This window comes from Varanus komodoensis, unplaced genomic scaffold (assembly GCF_004798865.1).
Source record: "Varanus komodoensis strain SLA01 unplaced genomic scaffold, ASM479886v1 scaffold41, whole genome shotgun sequence".
In the NCBI taxonomy this organism is placed as follows: Eukaryota; Metazoa; Chordata; class Lepidosauria; order Squamata; family Varanidae; genus Varanus; species Varanus komodoensis.
This window is the reverse complement of record NW_025335954.1, coordinates 4,994,225-5,010,417: the sequence shown is the minus strand read 5'-3', so window position 1 is coordinate 5,010,417 and position 16,193 is coordinate 4,994,225. Positions and strand designations below refer to the sequence as shown.

Sequence of the window (16,193 nt, the reverse complement as noted above, 5' to 3'; positions counted from 1 at the left end):
AATTTTGCAGGGCATCTAAATGATGCCAGGGTATGCACACCCTTGACTCATGATGCTCCTGCTGAAGATAGGAAGGGAGGAGGAGGTAGGCAAGCTGTGGGAAAGTTCCTCATCTTCCTTGTTTGCAGAAAATTCTGCTTAGTTGCACATCTGGCTGTTTTCTCTGGGCATCTTCCAAATGCTTCCAGAGCTATCACTGTGGGGTTGAAGAGCTGAACTTACTTGAAAGCCTGAGTTTCTCAGGGTACTGGATTGCATGCCCCATTCCATGATGCAAGCTTGCATGCAGACCTGGCCTCCTCTCTTTGTGATAGTCTTTTTGACTAATGGATCTGCCATTCTCACTCTGACTGTTACAGATGCTCCGTATTTGCACCCGCTACACCCCTGACCAGGACACCATGACCTTTTCAGACGGGCTGACCCTGAACCGTACCCAGATGCACAATGCTGGGTTTGGGCCTCTCACTGACCTGGTCTTTGCCTTTGCCGGGCAACTCCTGCCTCTGGAAATGGACGACACAGAGACAGGTCTGCTCAGCGCCATCTGCCTCATCTGTGGAGGTGAGGATTCCCTAGCAGTCCTCCGCAGCCATTTTAAGCTTAGCTGCTAGTGAAGGGAGCCTTGTCTTCTGGGGAGAAGGATCCGATTCTTGGATCAGGTGCTTTCCAAGCACCACTTCTGGAGCTGCTCCAGGAACAGGCAGGAGTGTTAACAGTCAGTTGTCTTCTTTTTTCTGCTGGAAGGGAAAGGCCTATGGCAGCTTTTCCCAGAGTGGGGTCAGACTCCAACTGCCATCATCCCCATCCAGGAGGCTTGCTGGGTAATCTGGCCAGGGAGAAGAGGCATTGTAGCCCAGCTCCTCTGGGGATGGTGCCAGGCTGGGGAATGACATTTGCAAGAAAGAGACCTAGAATGATCCCATAAAAGAGCAGTGTGTACTGGGGGGGAGATCTCTGCCCACCCAGTTCTACAACCAGAGAGAGGCCATGATCGGCTAATACAATAATTAAGCAGATGAGACACATTTTTAAAGCATTGCTTGCCTGGTGTTATGGCACTGGCCACTCAAGGTGCATCCAAGTATCCATTTACCTGTCCTATTTTATCTCATCTCCTTTGTGCTCTTCATTCCAGCAGGATAGGGGAGGGTACTGGGAGCACCTGCACTGGCTCCTTATAAGCCTACAAATATAATTTGAAACGCTGGCAACCCCCTCTTTTTTTGTGGCTCCCACTACATGGCTAGCAGATTCTCAGCTGTTGGACTGGGTGACTTCACACGTGGGGAGCACCTGCCCTTTTTCTCAGCAGAAGCACACTCTTCCATGTGCTGGCTCAGGGAGTGCCACTCCCTGCAGAGAAAGGGGCTCTGCTGGGATACGAGGGATTCCTTCCCTGCCCGCCTCCTTTCCCTGTGGCATCACTGGGAATCCCACCACAAAGGCACTGCTGGTGTCAGGATGGTAGAGCCCACAGGGGCTTGTGAGAGCCAGTGCAGCCTTTCAGCCCACCGCAATTGCCCAGCCGTGCCCTAAATGTTCTAGCCTCACAATCAGTTCCATGTTCCACAACAAGCTTCAGATTTGGCCAGGGGACCCTGTAAGTTACAACCTGTTTATAAAATGATCAAGGCTTCTTAGAGAAAATAAAGCAAGCTCCTAATCAAGCAGTGTTCCCTGTCTTTCTGCTCTCCACAGATCGAATGGACCTGGAAGAGCCAGAGAAAGTGGACAAGCTGCAGGAGCCATTGCTGGAAGCGCTGAAGATCTATGCTCGCCGTCGCCGACCCAACAAGCCTTACATGTTTCCCCGCATGCTGATGAAAATCACTGATCTGCGGGGGATCAGCACCAAAGGTGGGCGCCTGTCATTGTCTGAATCATCATCCTGGCCTGCTTATGCAGGTTGCCTATGCATTTCTGAGCCCAGCTCAAAGTGCTTGCAATAATTGAGAAAACCTTATAGGACTTGGTACCACAATACCTGGTGGCACGCCTGTCTCAGCATGCATGCACCCCAAAATAAAGCCCATCAGCTAAGTTCTTGCTCTGAGTGCCTTGTCAAGGGAGGTTTTGAAGGATGAAGACAAGAGAGACGGCCTTCTCAGTTGTAAGGCTTCCTCCACACCTCCTGTGGAGCACGCCCTGCTGAGGTCTGCCTGGTGCCAGCATGGTCACCATTTCAGTGCCATTTTGTCATGATTCTTCCACAACAGGGGTGGGAATGGAAGTCATTGAGTGCGACGCCCCCAGCAGCAGGGTTGGAATGGCAGCACCAAAGCAAAAAGCTTCTGGTTCTTCTCTACCACAAGCCTTTGGTTCCTCCAACTCCCCCACCCCCCCCCCCCCCCCCGTGACAAGCCTTCTTGGGGACTGGGATTTGTTCACAGAGGGATGTTTGGAAACCAGCCCACGACGACATGCTGGTCCCCGCCGTCATGGTCAGGCTTGCAGCACAGGTCCAGCTTCGCTGCAGGGAGAGCTCTTGGCTTCTGGCGACTCTCTCGTCCTCTCTTTTCCCCCACCACAGGTGCTGAACGAGCCATCACTCTGAAGATGGAGATTCCCGGCCCCATGCCACCACTCATCCGGGAGATGCTGGAAAATCCTGAGATGTTTGAGGATGAGCTGTCACAGCCCCCGCCACTGGCAGAGCCCCCCAGCACTGAGGAGAGTCCAGCTGAAGCCACGAGCCATGAGGAGGCCCCCTAGCATCTCGGGAGAGCCAGGATTTCGGCTAGGAAGGGCCAGGAGAAAACCCCCATACATGTCTCTCCTCCGTCCTGCCTGCTGCCCATTTCCTCTGAGACTCTTATCCATGCTTGCCTTCCTGCTCCAGGCCCATCCGCCAGAGTCAGGTGTGATGGCAGCACTCAAGACCAACAAGGAGGTGCCACATCCCCTCCCCTTGGAGACTTGGGGGATGCCTCTTGCCTTAACCTTTTCCTTTGGGGGCCTTGGATGTATATTCTGAAGCCTTTGCCCCTCAGCCTAAAGCTTTGCCAAAGTTCCCAAAGGACCTGATTAGTTCCGTCAGGCATCCTTAAGCCAAATGTCCAGGACCCAGAAAGCCCCCAAGGGGCTGAGACTTGGAGACCCTCCCTTTCAAAATAGGCTGTGCTCCAAATGTGCAATTCCCTGCCCTGCACCAGTGAGAAAAAGGGGGCGCCTCAAGAGTGAATCCAGAGACTCTGCAACACGTGGACCCTATGCAATGCCTCCTCCCTCCTGCCCAGTCCACAGTCTTGGCTGGAGGTCAGCTCTGCTCTCCAGCCTCCCACGCCTGCCAGGGCATCCAGGCATCTAAGACACTATTTATTCAAGTTTCTGAAGAGAGAGGGTTGGCATGCCCTCCAGTACCCACTTCCCTCCCCACGCGACTGCCCCACTTATGGGGAATGGGAAGAGTGAAGCCAGGAAGGACTTCCGTGTTGGCATCCCCACCGTGGGTGTGTTGAATGTGTGCGTATGTTCATATCCATCTCTATGGATACCAGTGGGATGTGGATTTTTTTTTTTTTTTTTTTGCGAGGGAGGTGAGTCGTGGAATTGGGTGGGGAAAGGGGACTTCTTCTTTTCAGCTGTATAAAGTGCTAACATTTTATTCTGGAGGCAGAGATTAATCCCAGAGTGGGGTTTTGGGAGGGGGCCGCAGTCTTTCCCCCTGCCCCCCCAGTCCCAAGGCAGAGGGAAGTCATGGTTATGGGGCTTGCTGGGGAGGGGAAAACTGTATCTGTTCTCGCTTGGGATGCTTTTGACCCCGGTGCTAAGAATTCTGGGAAAACAGACTCCAAAGGATGCCAGATACCAAAGATATCAAGGAAAGGGTGGAGGTGAGGGGTACAGAGCTATAGACTTGAACCCAGTTGCCGTCCCTCAGGGCCCCCTTCTGTTTCCCCCAGGAGAAACCAGCTGCCCCTCTTCACAGGTCCAGTGGAAAAGGGGGGCACTCTTCTCGCCTTGGCTTCCCCAGCACTTTGATGGGGTAGAAGGGGCAGACCGCTCCTGCCCCAGGAAATGGAGCATGTTGCTTTCCCCCAAGCCCAGAGGGGCCCGGCTCTGTTTCACCCCCACCCCAATCCAATGGACCAAATATCGGACGAAGCAAATGCTTTCTCTGCTCACTCGAGGGCCAAAGTCGTTCTGCAGGCTCGCCTTGTTATGCCTCCCCACTACTCTCTGCCCTAGCAATAGGAATCCAATGCAACCCTAACACTACAAGGGGCAGGGGCAGGAAGGGGCATCTCATGAACGTCCTTTGCTGATGTTGCACCATTAGCAGCTGCTATTCCATCTCAAGCTTCGTCTCCCCCTCGCCCTGCAGAACCTTCCTGAGGAGAAAGGCAGGCAGCCACTTGTGCTGGGCTTCACATCAGTGCCGGGGAGAGCATTGGCTCCACTGCAGCAGGAGTGGGTTGTCCTTTCGCTGCCTCTGCTGCGGCTTTGGGATGCGAGCCGAAAGTGCTGCTGCCCCCTGCTGGCCATGAGTGGGGCAACACTTTTGGTGGATTTATTTATTTGCCTATGTTTACACCAGGGGGGTGGGAGGATAGCAGGGAGAAGTGATGCCTTCGCCCTACCCTAATCCCAGAGCAGGTAGTGAGGGGTAGCAGTACCCCGAGGAACAAGGGGCTCTGCTCAGCTGTCTTGGTTTCTTCCCCAGTCATGTTAAGCTGCCAAAATTAAGTAAATACCACAGGCCTTATAATGGGGTCTGTTTGTTTGCTGTGGGGCGGGATGGAAAAGAGGGTGAATCCCTTCCATGATGTTTACAGACCAGCTTTCCATGGTATTTTAGAGGAATCTCTCCTGCCCCTGCACTCCCAGCTGTGCCGCAGAAAAGGGGGCTTTTCTATTTTTGCAAAATAAAGTGATGGAAATTCAAACACTTATCTTGGACTAATTTGTCTCTCAACGGGTGTCTGTTTCCTCCCAAAAATTCACTCAGAAATTGAGAGTCTGCCACCTGGGTGCCGAACCCACACCAGCCTGCCTGGAAACTTGCATCTGATACCCTAATGACCAGAACCCCTTCCTTGGCTGCACCCTTTCCCTCCAGCCAGCAAGCCTGGGGTGGCTTCTTTCCTTTGGCACAGTATTTCCCTTCCCAGCCATTCTAGGATATTGAAATGCTTCCCCTGAAACTCAGTTACCAGTACTAAGTGCTTTAAGCTAGCTAAACCATGCCAATACTTTTGGTATTTTGGTCTCACATTCTTAGCTCCCCCTTCATTTTGTCTGTGGACCTGCTTACCACTGGTCCCCCCACCCCCCGCCCTTGCACCCCGGAGCGTCTCTGAAACTGATTTTGAGAATCTGGCTGAAAGAGGTGCAGCACCCCTGGCCCCTGTGGTTTCTTGCTGGGTGTGGTACGGAATAGCAGTTTATTCTGGGATCTACCACAAGAGGCAAAGAGGTTGATGCAACCACCGTGTCTGGATAAATTCAACCATTTATTTCTATTGCACGAGCACCCTGAGAATATAGAAGATTTTAAAATGAACAAAACCTACCACAGTAGGAAGTAATGCCTGGCTGTGTTCACACCTACCTAACAATTCAAAACTGGGACGCTTTCTAGACGTACTGTTAATTGCTTGCTTGTTTGTCAGTTCTATCATATGATAGCCGGTAGAGGAATTGCAGCACATATGTTTTTATTTATTTAAAGTATTTAGAAATAGCTTTCCTACCAACAAAAGCCCTCAGAGTAGCTTAGCATTCAGTTATAATACTAAAATCACAACAGGATAAACATGAAGCAAGCAAACAAAAATTAAAACAAGCCCAAACAATATTTTTAGAGATCCACTTAACGTCTGGCAAACAGTAGTTTTACAAATTGCTTACCTCGACTTTGGATGAGATGCAGCCAACCTGACCTCCCTTGGTAGAAGTCCTTGCTGTAGAACGGACTGTGTCTCTGAAGTAACCTACTGAATACAGAATTATGAGCTATGGTCATAACTATTCATGCAGATAGCTTCAAAAAAACAAAAACAAAATAAAATCAGACTATCGTGGAAGATGGGTATTGTGACCAGCTATTCAAAACTATAGAAAAACCAGTCCAAAGCAATTTGGATCGAATAGCAATTGTTTTAAGGCAAGCTCCCTCTGCATGTGAAGGGAGCATGGGGGGGGGGGTTGCTGGTGGGGAGAGAGCAAGCTTGCACATAAACACATGGTTGGGTCATGGCTCTGCCTTGCACGGCTGGAAGGCCTCCATCCCCAGGAAGTGCCCCTGCCTGTGCTGAAGCATTCCCCTCTGCCTGCACCACCAGGCACCCCAGGCAGTCTGGTCCTCAAGGGCTGGGAGGGGGGTGCATTTGAGCAGGCAGTGATTTGAAAACTAACTTGTTGTCTTGGGAGGTCATAACTAGTGTCCTCATAGTATCAGAAGGTGGAGCTCTGCTATCCAGTGAGGCTGTCGCAGTGCAGTCAAGGGGCTGCCCAGGGAGTTCGTGGCAGTGGAGAGGTTCAGACGAGATTCATGGAGTCTTACCTCCTTGATTTGGCAGTGTGCAGGAAAGTCTTCCCCCAGGCAATCTCCAAGTACCTTAAAGATGTATCTGGAAATGCACAGCTGTTTGTTTAATTACAGCTAATTAATCCACGACTTTGCTTGGGTTGAACTAGCCCATGGTTTGCTACAGCCACACCTTCAAGGAAACATGTGCACCTGTCAGAGTTTATTTATTTTATTTCTTTATTACAAGTATTTGTATCCAGTCCTTCCGCACAAGCACTCAAGGCGGCTTACATAATATAAAATTCTGAAATACAATAATAAAACTATAAATAAATAATAAATAAAATGAAGAGTTGACTGTGTTAACACACTGTGTTGACCCCTCTGTGCCACCCCCCCCCACCCAGGGCAGGTCCTGTTTACTCAGTTCCCCTGATGAGGCCTGACGGGGATTTCATTCTACTTTAAGTGCATTAGTGCAAATTCACATTCACTAATGAACATTCATTAATGCAGATTCGTGCAAATCTCTCCAAACCTGTGAAAAATGAAAAAAGGGCAAATTCTGCATCCACATTTTCACGCATTAGCCTATGTAAGGGAAATGTAAATTTTTGGTGAGTAACTTTCTTTTTCTTCAAATTTTTGTATGATCAACTGTGTATGCATCCCCAGAAAGTAAAAAGCCTGTCAGCTGTGGAATCTCCGGATTCACAGAAATCTAAACTTACTTGAATCTGTTGCAGATTTTTTAACATCCCTATTTGTCCCTGCTGGGTCTCTGCTTAAACCCAGAACCTTTGGAATAACTCAGGGATGGGGAACCTACAGCTTGAACCAGTCCTTACCATTGACTGTGCTGGCTAGAGTTGATGGGCTGGGGTAGCATAACATCTGTTGGGCTGGAGGTTCCCATTCCTGGGTTAAAATAATGGCAGGAGGGAAAACGAGAGTTAACCATGCATCATTTCAGCTTTGGGCCTGGGCCTCCCCTGATGGGATGAAACAGGGCTCAGCTACTTGTGTGAGGAAGGGAAATAAAATTATCTTCTTTCTGTGTTACATAAATAGCTAGCTGTTGCCTTCCCTGGTTACTGTCCATCTTCCCATCCAAATTCTGCTTCAGCTATTGGCCCATCCTTTAAGGACCACCACAGCAGACTTGCCAACTTTTCAGCCAGCCTCTGCAGCTGGGCCTGAATTTGCAGCTTAATTTACTGTGTATCAGCAGCTTAATTTGCAAAACTTGAACAAGCAATCTTCTCGATCTCCCTACTTTGCCTACCCATTTCTACTATTGAAGCCACTGCCGAAAGCACAAAAACGGGCCTGGCTCTCTTTCTGGTCCATTGGTAAATGTTCATCTTAGCTAGATTGGGTGTGCCAAAAACACTGATTTTCTGAATATTCTGGTCAGCGTTGCATATATTTTGAAATGCTGAATAGCTTGGGTGGATTTGGCATATATTCTAAAATGTGCACATATTTGCCTTAAAAAAAAGAATATTGTATTCTTCTTTGGTTGGCAAAAGGTAGCATCAGGGGAGTAATTTGTAGCACTGCAGCTCCATCCTCAGATGATCTCCATTTAACTTCTGGGATTTCCCATGAGTCCTTTACTCATGTCTAGAATAATGTTTAGAATGTTGTGGTTTTTAATGAGAAAAAGCAGAAAAGATTCTGCAAAGAGTATACCTCTCCTTTGTTTTAAGCACTCCTCAACTATTTCCTCTCAGATCCTTTTTCTGTCTGCATCTACTCCTATCCTTACTGATTTTAACTAGGGTTTACAAAAACTGCATCAGCCCTACAGCATCCAGTGGCCTGGTTATTGAATACAAGGTTCTGTTTAACACATTGCCCTGCCAAAGACAAGAGAAAGCTGCATCTCTAGAATTTCTACCTGTCGTACAGCTGCTCCCCTTCAGAGATGTGAAGGCGTCCAAGCGGTGTGACTTTGCTCTGCCCCGGCTCTCTCTAGCTGAGAAAAACTCAGGCGAAGCACAGCATCCCACCTGTGGCACCAGATGGGTAATGGCTGCTCTGCCTGGTGTTTGCCCAGGGAATCCCTCTTTCCCTCTCTGGCCATAGATGGGGAGAGCAGTGGCCATCCCTCCTGGCCTCCTTCTCAGGGAGCTGGGCTTGGGGAGCAGAGGGGACAATGGTTGCTGAGGCAGTGACCTAAAACTTTGAGGACAGGATGCGAACCCTCCATGGGACAGAGGTCCCTCTTCTCTGAGATGTTATTATTAGTATTAGTATTATTTTCTTGACTGCCCAATAGCCAAAACTCTCTGGACAGTTCACAAGACTTTATTCGGAAAGGATTACGCACATTCAGTGCTGATCCATGGCTATTAGGTGAAATATGGCGCCACATTCAATACGGGGCTAAATCGCTGAATACTTTTGCCACTGGGACAGTTGCCAGCCTTTTACCACCCTCTGTTCTTTTACTGTTATGAGTACCTAGATCTGTAGGTACATGAGCAGGTGAAAAATATGTCTGTCTGTCTGTTTACCGTGGTCCTTTTTTCCTTCCAAGGAACTTAAGGCAGCTTACATAATTTCCCTCCTCTTCTCAATCTTCTCGCAACTACAAGGTAGGCTGAGCTGAGAGTCTGTAACTGGCCCAAAGTCCTGCCACGCAAAAACATCATCAGGATGGGGAAGGTGGATTTGGCTATTCTAAAGATTTGTGTTGTACTTTCCAACCAAGTGATTCTCAAGGCGGCTTGCAACGGCTTGCAGGAACACCAACCAACCAACCAGACAAAAAAACACACGTCTTTCTCTCATAGCCTGCCTGCCTCAGCAGCCTGTCCTTGGAGCCAAACGATGGGGCCCAAACAGGCTGCCCTTTGGATCTGCAGGGGGAGAGAAAGCACCTTTCCCAATAGGCCACCGAGTGAGTTCATGGCAGTGCAGAAATTCAAACTGGACTCGCTGTTTCTTTTGTGGGGTGAATGGGTGTGGAGGGGGTGGGTGGTGGAGAAACAAGCTTCCTAAAGCCAGCTGTGGGGCTGGCTGTCCTCAGTGAGCTGCCTATTCTGGGATGCAGCCAGTCCCTCAACTTCAAAATGGAGTGTGGGCCTTGTGCTGAAAGAGCCCCTCTTCTCTTTCCCCCATTCCCGCTAGGATAGAAGGTGCCGTCTCCCAGCATCCTTGCCCCAGCTGCCAGAGCTTGCTTGCTTTCTGTTGCACCTTAAAAAAAGGGCAAGAGCAGGTCTTCTCACTAATGATGACTATGCTTGTGCAGCACAGCTGTGGTGCGCACACACCCTCCAGGGCGTGTGTGCACCCTCCATGCAAACCTTTTTCTCACCACATACTCAGGCAAGCGTTTCCCTCCCTGCTCTCGCTCTCACATAATTTCCCCATCTGTCTTACCTCATATACAGTTAGTTGTCTCTGTCTCTCAAATGTACACACACACTTCCTTCCTTCCCTGTGCACAGAACTCTTTCCTCTGCATAATCGCATCCAAGAGGTCATGTGCCCTTATTCTACCATGCACTCATTTCTGTCCTTGTACTTCAGGACAATGCTGAGAGTTGCCAAAAAAACAGACGACACCCAACCAGGTCTTTTCTGTACCTTTGATAGTTCCGCGATATGCAGAAATCCGTAAAAGAAGCTCTCCACTGTAAGAAGATAAGCCATCTATTAAAGTCTGCAGAGCCATCTGCTATTAAAGGCAACCCTACTGCAGCTGGCTGAAATACTAGCAACCCTGTACTCACAATCACTGTGGAGCAGGATCCTTGCTTGATAAATAAGACTTAAATGGGTGAAACAATGTACAGGAACATACATTAACATGATATGACTATTATAACTATAGATCCTAGAATACTACAAGAAATAAGAGGTTGGGTTCCATATTCTTTGTCCTATATGATCAATTCAGATAGAAATGTGAAATTCTGAAAAGAGAAGTCCCCACTGTTTCAGAATGGATGCAGAGGTTATGGGAAATAGGGCAGCAATAAAATGACTAGCAAGCCATTGGCGCGTATGAAGAGAAAGCGGTCAAAAGTCCCTGTGCTTTTGAAAGACACTTCAAGACATACCAAAATTTCATCCGTGAAACATGTTTGATCAAAATGTGTGAATCAAATGCTGGATCAAACAGACCTTTGGACTGATCCAGCACAGTATTCCTTATGGCTTCTAGATCGAGAGAGGTATTACTACCGCTCTATATGACTCTGGTGCCCCCGCAACTAGAGTATTGTGCTCAGTTTTGGGCCCCTCAGTACAGAAAGGATATAGCCAGGTTGGAGTCAGTGCAGCGTAGGGCCACAAGGTTGGTGGCTGGTTTGCAGGGGATGGCGTATGAGGAGAGACTGAGGGAACTGGGTCTCTTCAGCCTGGAGAAGAGGAGACTCAGAGGGGATATGTTGGCGACATCCAGGTATGTGAGGGGATGTCATATGGAGATGGGTAGAGACCTGTTCTCCCCCGCAGAGGAAGGCAGGACGCGCTCCAACGGAGCAAAGCTCAGGGAGCCAAGGTTGCATTTGGATGCCAGGAAGCACTTCCTGACAGTCAGGACCCCGAGGGTGTGGAATGGGCTTCCACGAGAGGTTGTTGAGGCCCCATCAGTGTGGGTGTTCAAGGATAGGCTGGACGTGCACATGGCGGGCATTTCGTGAGCGGAGTCGGCTGGTGCCGGAGGTCAGACTAGATGGCCTGGGAGACCCCCTTCTGACTCGCTCTGTTTCTATGTTTCTATGTTCTAATATCCAGCCATTTTGCATACCTGGGAAAATCCACTAAGAAGAAAAGGTTTGTCATTTTATTTCTCTAAACTCTGACATGAGGAACAGAGTGGGCAGATGAATGACTGACGGATCCACCTTCTAATCATATGAGAAGCTTTATCAGGGGCTCACCATTCCCTATACTTTGCAGCTGGACAAGGACATAACCATGACATAGTCACTCTTCCAACACAATCTTCAATCTTCACTGTGAAGAAAGCCTTAAATTAGTTTTCAGCACCGTAACTTCCTCTCCCCTGCACCTATTCTTCAACAACTTTGCAGGCCTCTCGCCTAGAGACACCTCTATGACATATCCCATTTGTAGTGGTTAAGAGCACGGGACTGGGACTCAGGCGACCTGGGTTCTAGTCCCCACTCGGCCATGGAGCCAACTGGGTGACTTTGGGCCAGTCACAGACTCTCAGCCCAACCTACCTCACAGGGTTGTTGTTGTGGGGACAAGATGGAGGAGGAGAATGATGTAAGCTGCCTTGAGCCCTTTGTAGGAAAAAAGGCAGGATATAAAGCCATTAAAAAAAAAAAAAAAAACCATGAGAGGAGAAAAGGGGAAGCAAATCACTCACCACTACCCCAAAGATGAGAATTCCCCTTCTACATAAACCACTTCACCAATCCTTGTGAAACGCTGCATTTTTCTTACTTAGAGCAACCACCGTGCGGTCTGTCATTTCCAGGCCAATAATCCACAAGCACTATAGAGGGAGGTGTGCGTTCTCTTTGGGGTGCCCTCAAAATGCACATGCTGCACAACCATCCCTCTGCCTATTAATGTGAAGCATGGTAGACTTGCTTCCCTTCGAAGGGGCAACTCTCCTTGCAAACTCCAATTATGCCAAGAAATAAAAATTTTAATGACAGTTCCCTTAAAAAAAATCAAAATGCACAGGCACATTGTAAATGAAAGCTGTCTCGCGCATTGTACAAAAATAACACCTATTTTTCTGAACTTTGGCTGGAGTGATCTTCTCTTAAGAGACGACTGTGTTTGCAAATGTCACTCACTTTTCACAAAACCTACACCTATCTCGGTGCCTCTGTGTGTATTTGTTTGTAACCAGGAGTCACCAGGTCTCTGATTTCTGAATTTCACCTCAGGGTTGGCATCAGAATCAAAGCATTTGGCCTCTGAATCAGTCCAAGCAGGCTCAAGTTCATTTTTTAAACTGAGCGGACTGGAGTCCTAGGCAAATCTTGTATTTGCTGCACACTTCTGCAATGGTTCTTCCATCACTAGAAACACCCATATACAGACTTTCTTCTTCATTATTCATATAATGTGTTTGAAAGATCTCAACAGGATGGCCAAATGAGCTGACAACTTTAATGGTTGCATAGAAGAGAGAACTACAGGAGGGACATGGCAAGCTACATCTGTTGAAATGTCTTCTTCTATGTGGCTATGAAAAGTGTAGGAGCCCCAATACCAGGGCTGGTTTCAAGTATTTCACTGCTGGAGGCAAAGCTCAAAGTGGTCCCCCCTCCCCATTCTACCTGTAGAAGATGACAGGGTTACCGGTATATTCTTACACCAACATGGCTAATGGGATAGCATCTTCCGCCATACTGAAGGGGTGCAAGACAGTTTAGGAGGTGCAGGACAGACTATGTGGCACAAGCCAATTGTCCTCCAGCAATGGGAATGCTGGGAGGATTCGGGGGAACAGCTGGGGGCTGTTGCTGCTGTCCTCCAACATTTGCCATCTGAAGCAGTTGCCTCGCTCTGCCTCATGACAGGCTCAGCCCGGCCAGGGTCCTCTTTGCATTTGAGTGGAGTAGAACCAAATGACCAGTCAGTTCAAAGAGCCGCCACCCCCTTCCCCACAAGCCAATTCACACTAGCAAGGAAACCACTAAATGGCAGGCAAACCTCAGCTACAGGGGTGAAATCTGGACTTCCTGGGTCCCAGTTTGAGGATTTCCTGTATTTCTTCACTCCTTTGCCTTCAGCCTCACCCACCCCATGCCACCCCAAAGGTCTTCTCCAAAACTGAACTGGAAAGAGATTGCTCCAACCCGTGCATTCAGCAAAGCGGTGTCCGCTCCAGATGAGGTCAACTGCAAGAAGCAGGAGAGCGGGCAGCATCACAGGCTCGCAGGCTCTGCAAATCAGCCTCTCTTCAACCCATGTCTTTCACCTGGGTTGGCCGGTGACCAGCAGCAAACCTGGCCCAGCCTGCCCCTGCCCCTTTGCTAACTATCTCCTCTGTCCAAGTCAGAAGGGGGCCTTTCCACAAGTCGAGAAAAGCACTCTGCCGCAAGCGACTGTTCAAGGCATGAATCACTGGCAAGTCTAAGTTTAGGGTGGTGTGGTGCAGAAAGCACCAGATCTCCCTCTGTCACGAAGCCCCCTTGGCGGCCTTGAGCCGGTCTGTCTCAGCTAAACTGGCCACACAGGGTTGCTCTGTGGATTAAACCAGGCTGGGGGGATGCCAAGGAAGGGCATCATAAAAATGTAATAATGAAATAAAATCATTTCAGGCCGCACAGCTTGGTCACTCACCAAGGTGCAGTAGAAAGGGGAAGTTCAAATTCAGTGGATGGAGCGAATCCTGATGCAGGGATGGAAAGGACAAGAGTCAAGAGGCCATGCTTATCTATATTATCTACGTTTTATCAGGATCACTTCAGGCCAGGAGAGGCTTCTTGATTACACTAATAAATCTGATGCAGAAAAACGGATTATAAACTTGAAATACCAGACGCTCCAATCAGCCTCAGCTCATGGACCATGAATACTACTTACACCCTTTCGTTTTTGCCAACCTTCTGCCCACCCAAGGCTTCAGATAACTTGATTTTGGATTTAGGATTTCCTCATAACCAACTGAAGCATCTAAGCATTCCTTTGTATTTTTAAAAGCCATAATTATATTTTGCCTGAGTAGTGGCAAGAGTGGAAGAGTAATGGAGCTTTTGAAAACATGCACTTTTTTGCTGAACTTTGGTTGTCCATATAAAGGCATTACAGTAACATGGACTTCAGAATTTTTCTTATGGTCAATTCAGCTATCTTTTTTAGTGTATATTCTATTTTTATGCACTGTTATAAATTGCCCAGAAAGCTGCAGCTACTGGGCAGTATAAAAATGAAACAAATAATAAGTCATAATTTTAGTGTTAGTTAAATGATAAAGATATCATTCCAGGATAATTACATTTTGATGCATGAAGCTTCCCATTACAAGCTCATTCCTTAAATATACATCTTCTCATATAGAAAGTGTATTTACTGTCAAGCTTACTGCAGGCTATGAGAATCAAGGAGAACTGAAAATTGCATTACAAACCTCTTTAACTAACTGACGGGTATATTTTGAGGTTTGTTCCGTTTCAGAAGAGTTAAGGATATTAATAGCCTACAACAAAAAAGTTATTGACAGGTTTTAAATGAAATTAAAAAACCCAGAAATGTACATTGCAATTAATAGGAAGTGAAAAAACAACTGCAGCTTATTTCCTCCAACTTTTTGTTTTAACTTTTTAATGAGATACTGATACTAAAAGGAAAGAAACAGATCAAGACACAAGAAAGGAACACTCCAGCCCAAATGGAGTGCTTTCAGACCCTATTGTTCAACTGCAGAGTGATCTTGAGCACATGTTTGCAGCCTTCCTATTTATTGGGCTCCTTGTGTGCGTGCACACACTTGTTGAATAGATTTTTTTCTAGGTTGCCATGCTGAAAAAGGTCGCATGCTGCTACAGACACCAGACAGTTGGGCACTTGCAAGTATGAATGAATTGGGGAGCATCACATCCTGCTGCTGAGCAGTACGCACAGTCCCTCTTCCCCTTCTTGGAACTCCTCCTTTTGCTAAAGGGGATAGAAAGGACAGATGCTGTGCAATTTTCCCAAACTTCCCAGGGGAGACTTCTCAAGACACTGTCACGCTTTTGTTTATTCATTGAGGACCATTGCTAAATTTTAGTCAAAATAATCAGTATTAGAGAAAGCTGCCTGTTCCCAGGTCAGAACATCTAGGTCTTGGTTGTCTGCACAGAATTAGATCTCTAAAATTTCAGATGGATCTTTTTCAGCTCTGCCTGGAGATACCATGGATTGAAGCTAGCATCTTTTGCATGCAAGGAATGCCTTCTGCCACGGAGGTGCAACCCTTCCGCCTGACAGAGAGAAGTATGATAAATTCAGACTTGCAAGATGGGTGGCAGCTGCACAGAAAGTTGAGAGCAAAATTCATTGCAATGAATAACATTTACTGCTTGAAAGCACAACAGAGCACATTTTTATCCTATCAGCTGCCTATGTTGCTTGCTTTACCTTCTGGGTGCATTTTTATTCTTTCTTCTCTTTCCCATATTGGAAATGATGCTGAGCTCTCAGAGTAAGTTAACAGGTTAAATAGAGAGCCAGTCTAGCATGGTGGACCAGGAAGATCTAGATTCTAGTCCCTTCTCAGCCACAAAGCTCAGCCAGTCCCTCACTCTCAGCCTAGCCCACCTGACCGGGTTGTGGTTGAGAAGACAAAATGGAGTGGAGGACTATGTAAGCTGCCTAGGATTTCTTGCCAGAGGAAAAGAAGGTGGAATATAAATGTAAAATAACAACAACAACAGAAATGTTCATCATTGCTACCTTAACTATGACACACAAATAGTTTTTAGTTGTTGCCCAGTTTTTAACATAGTGATCTCTGTTTATTTGCTGTCGCCTTTTCTCTCTATATATCATATAGGATCCTTTATCCTATAACTTTCAGACTTAAATCCTATAGACGCCATCCTAGGAGTAAGTCCCACTGAACTCAACACAACTTCCCTAGCCACACTGATCTCACACCACAGGTTCCTGAATGGTGGCCATCAAGCTACTGACCCCTCAAAAAACATTATTATGTGTATTGTGTGTTCTACTTTCTCCTTCTGCACCACCAGCTCTCTCTCTGTAACCCCAATATAAACACCTTGCC

General features: G+C 47.5%; 1 protein-coding gene across 2 annotated transcripts in view; it reads left to right on the top strand.

Annotated features, from left to right (window-relative positions):
• The window catches only part of RARG (retinoic acid receptor gamma), an 81,040-nt gene extending 76,151 nt beyond the window's left edge, over positions 1 to 4,889 (top strand). For both annotated transcript variants that reach the window (XM_044443132.1, XM_044443133.1), the window contains exons 6-8: positions 360 to 564; positions 1,702 to 1,860; positions 2,534 to 4,889. In XM_044443132.1, coding sequence (XP_044299067.1) covers positions 360 to 564; positions 1,702 to 1,860; positions 2,534 to 2,715 — 546 coding nt within the window. In that variant the 3' untranslated portion in view covers positions 2,716 to 4,889. The remainder of the gene's footprint in view (positions 1 to 359; positions 565 to 1,701; positions 1,861 to 2,533) is intronic.
• Positions 4,890 to 16,193: the final 11,304 nt, after the last annotated feature.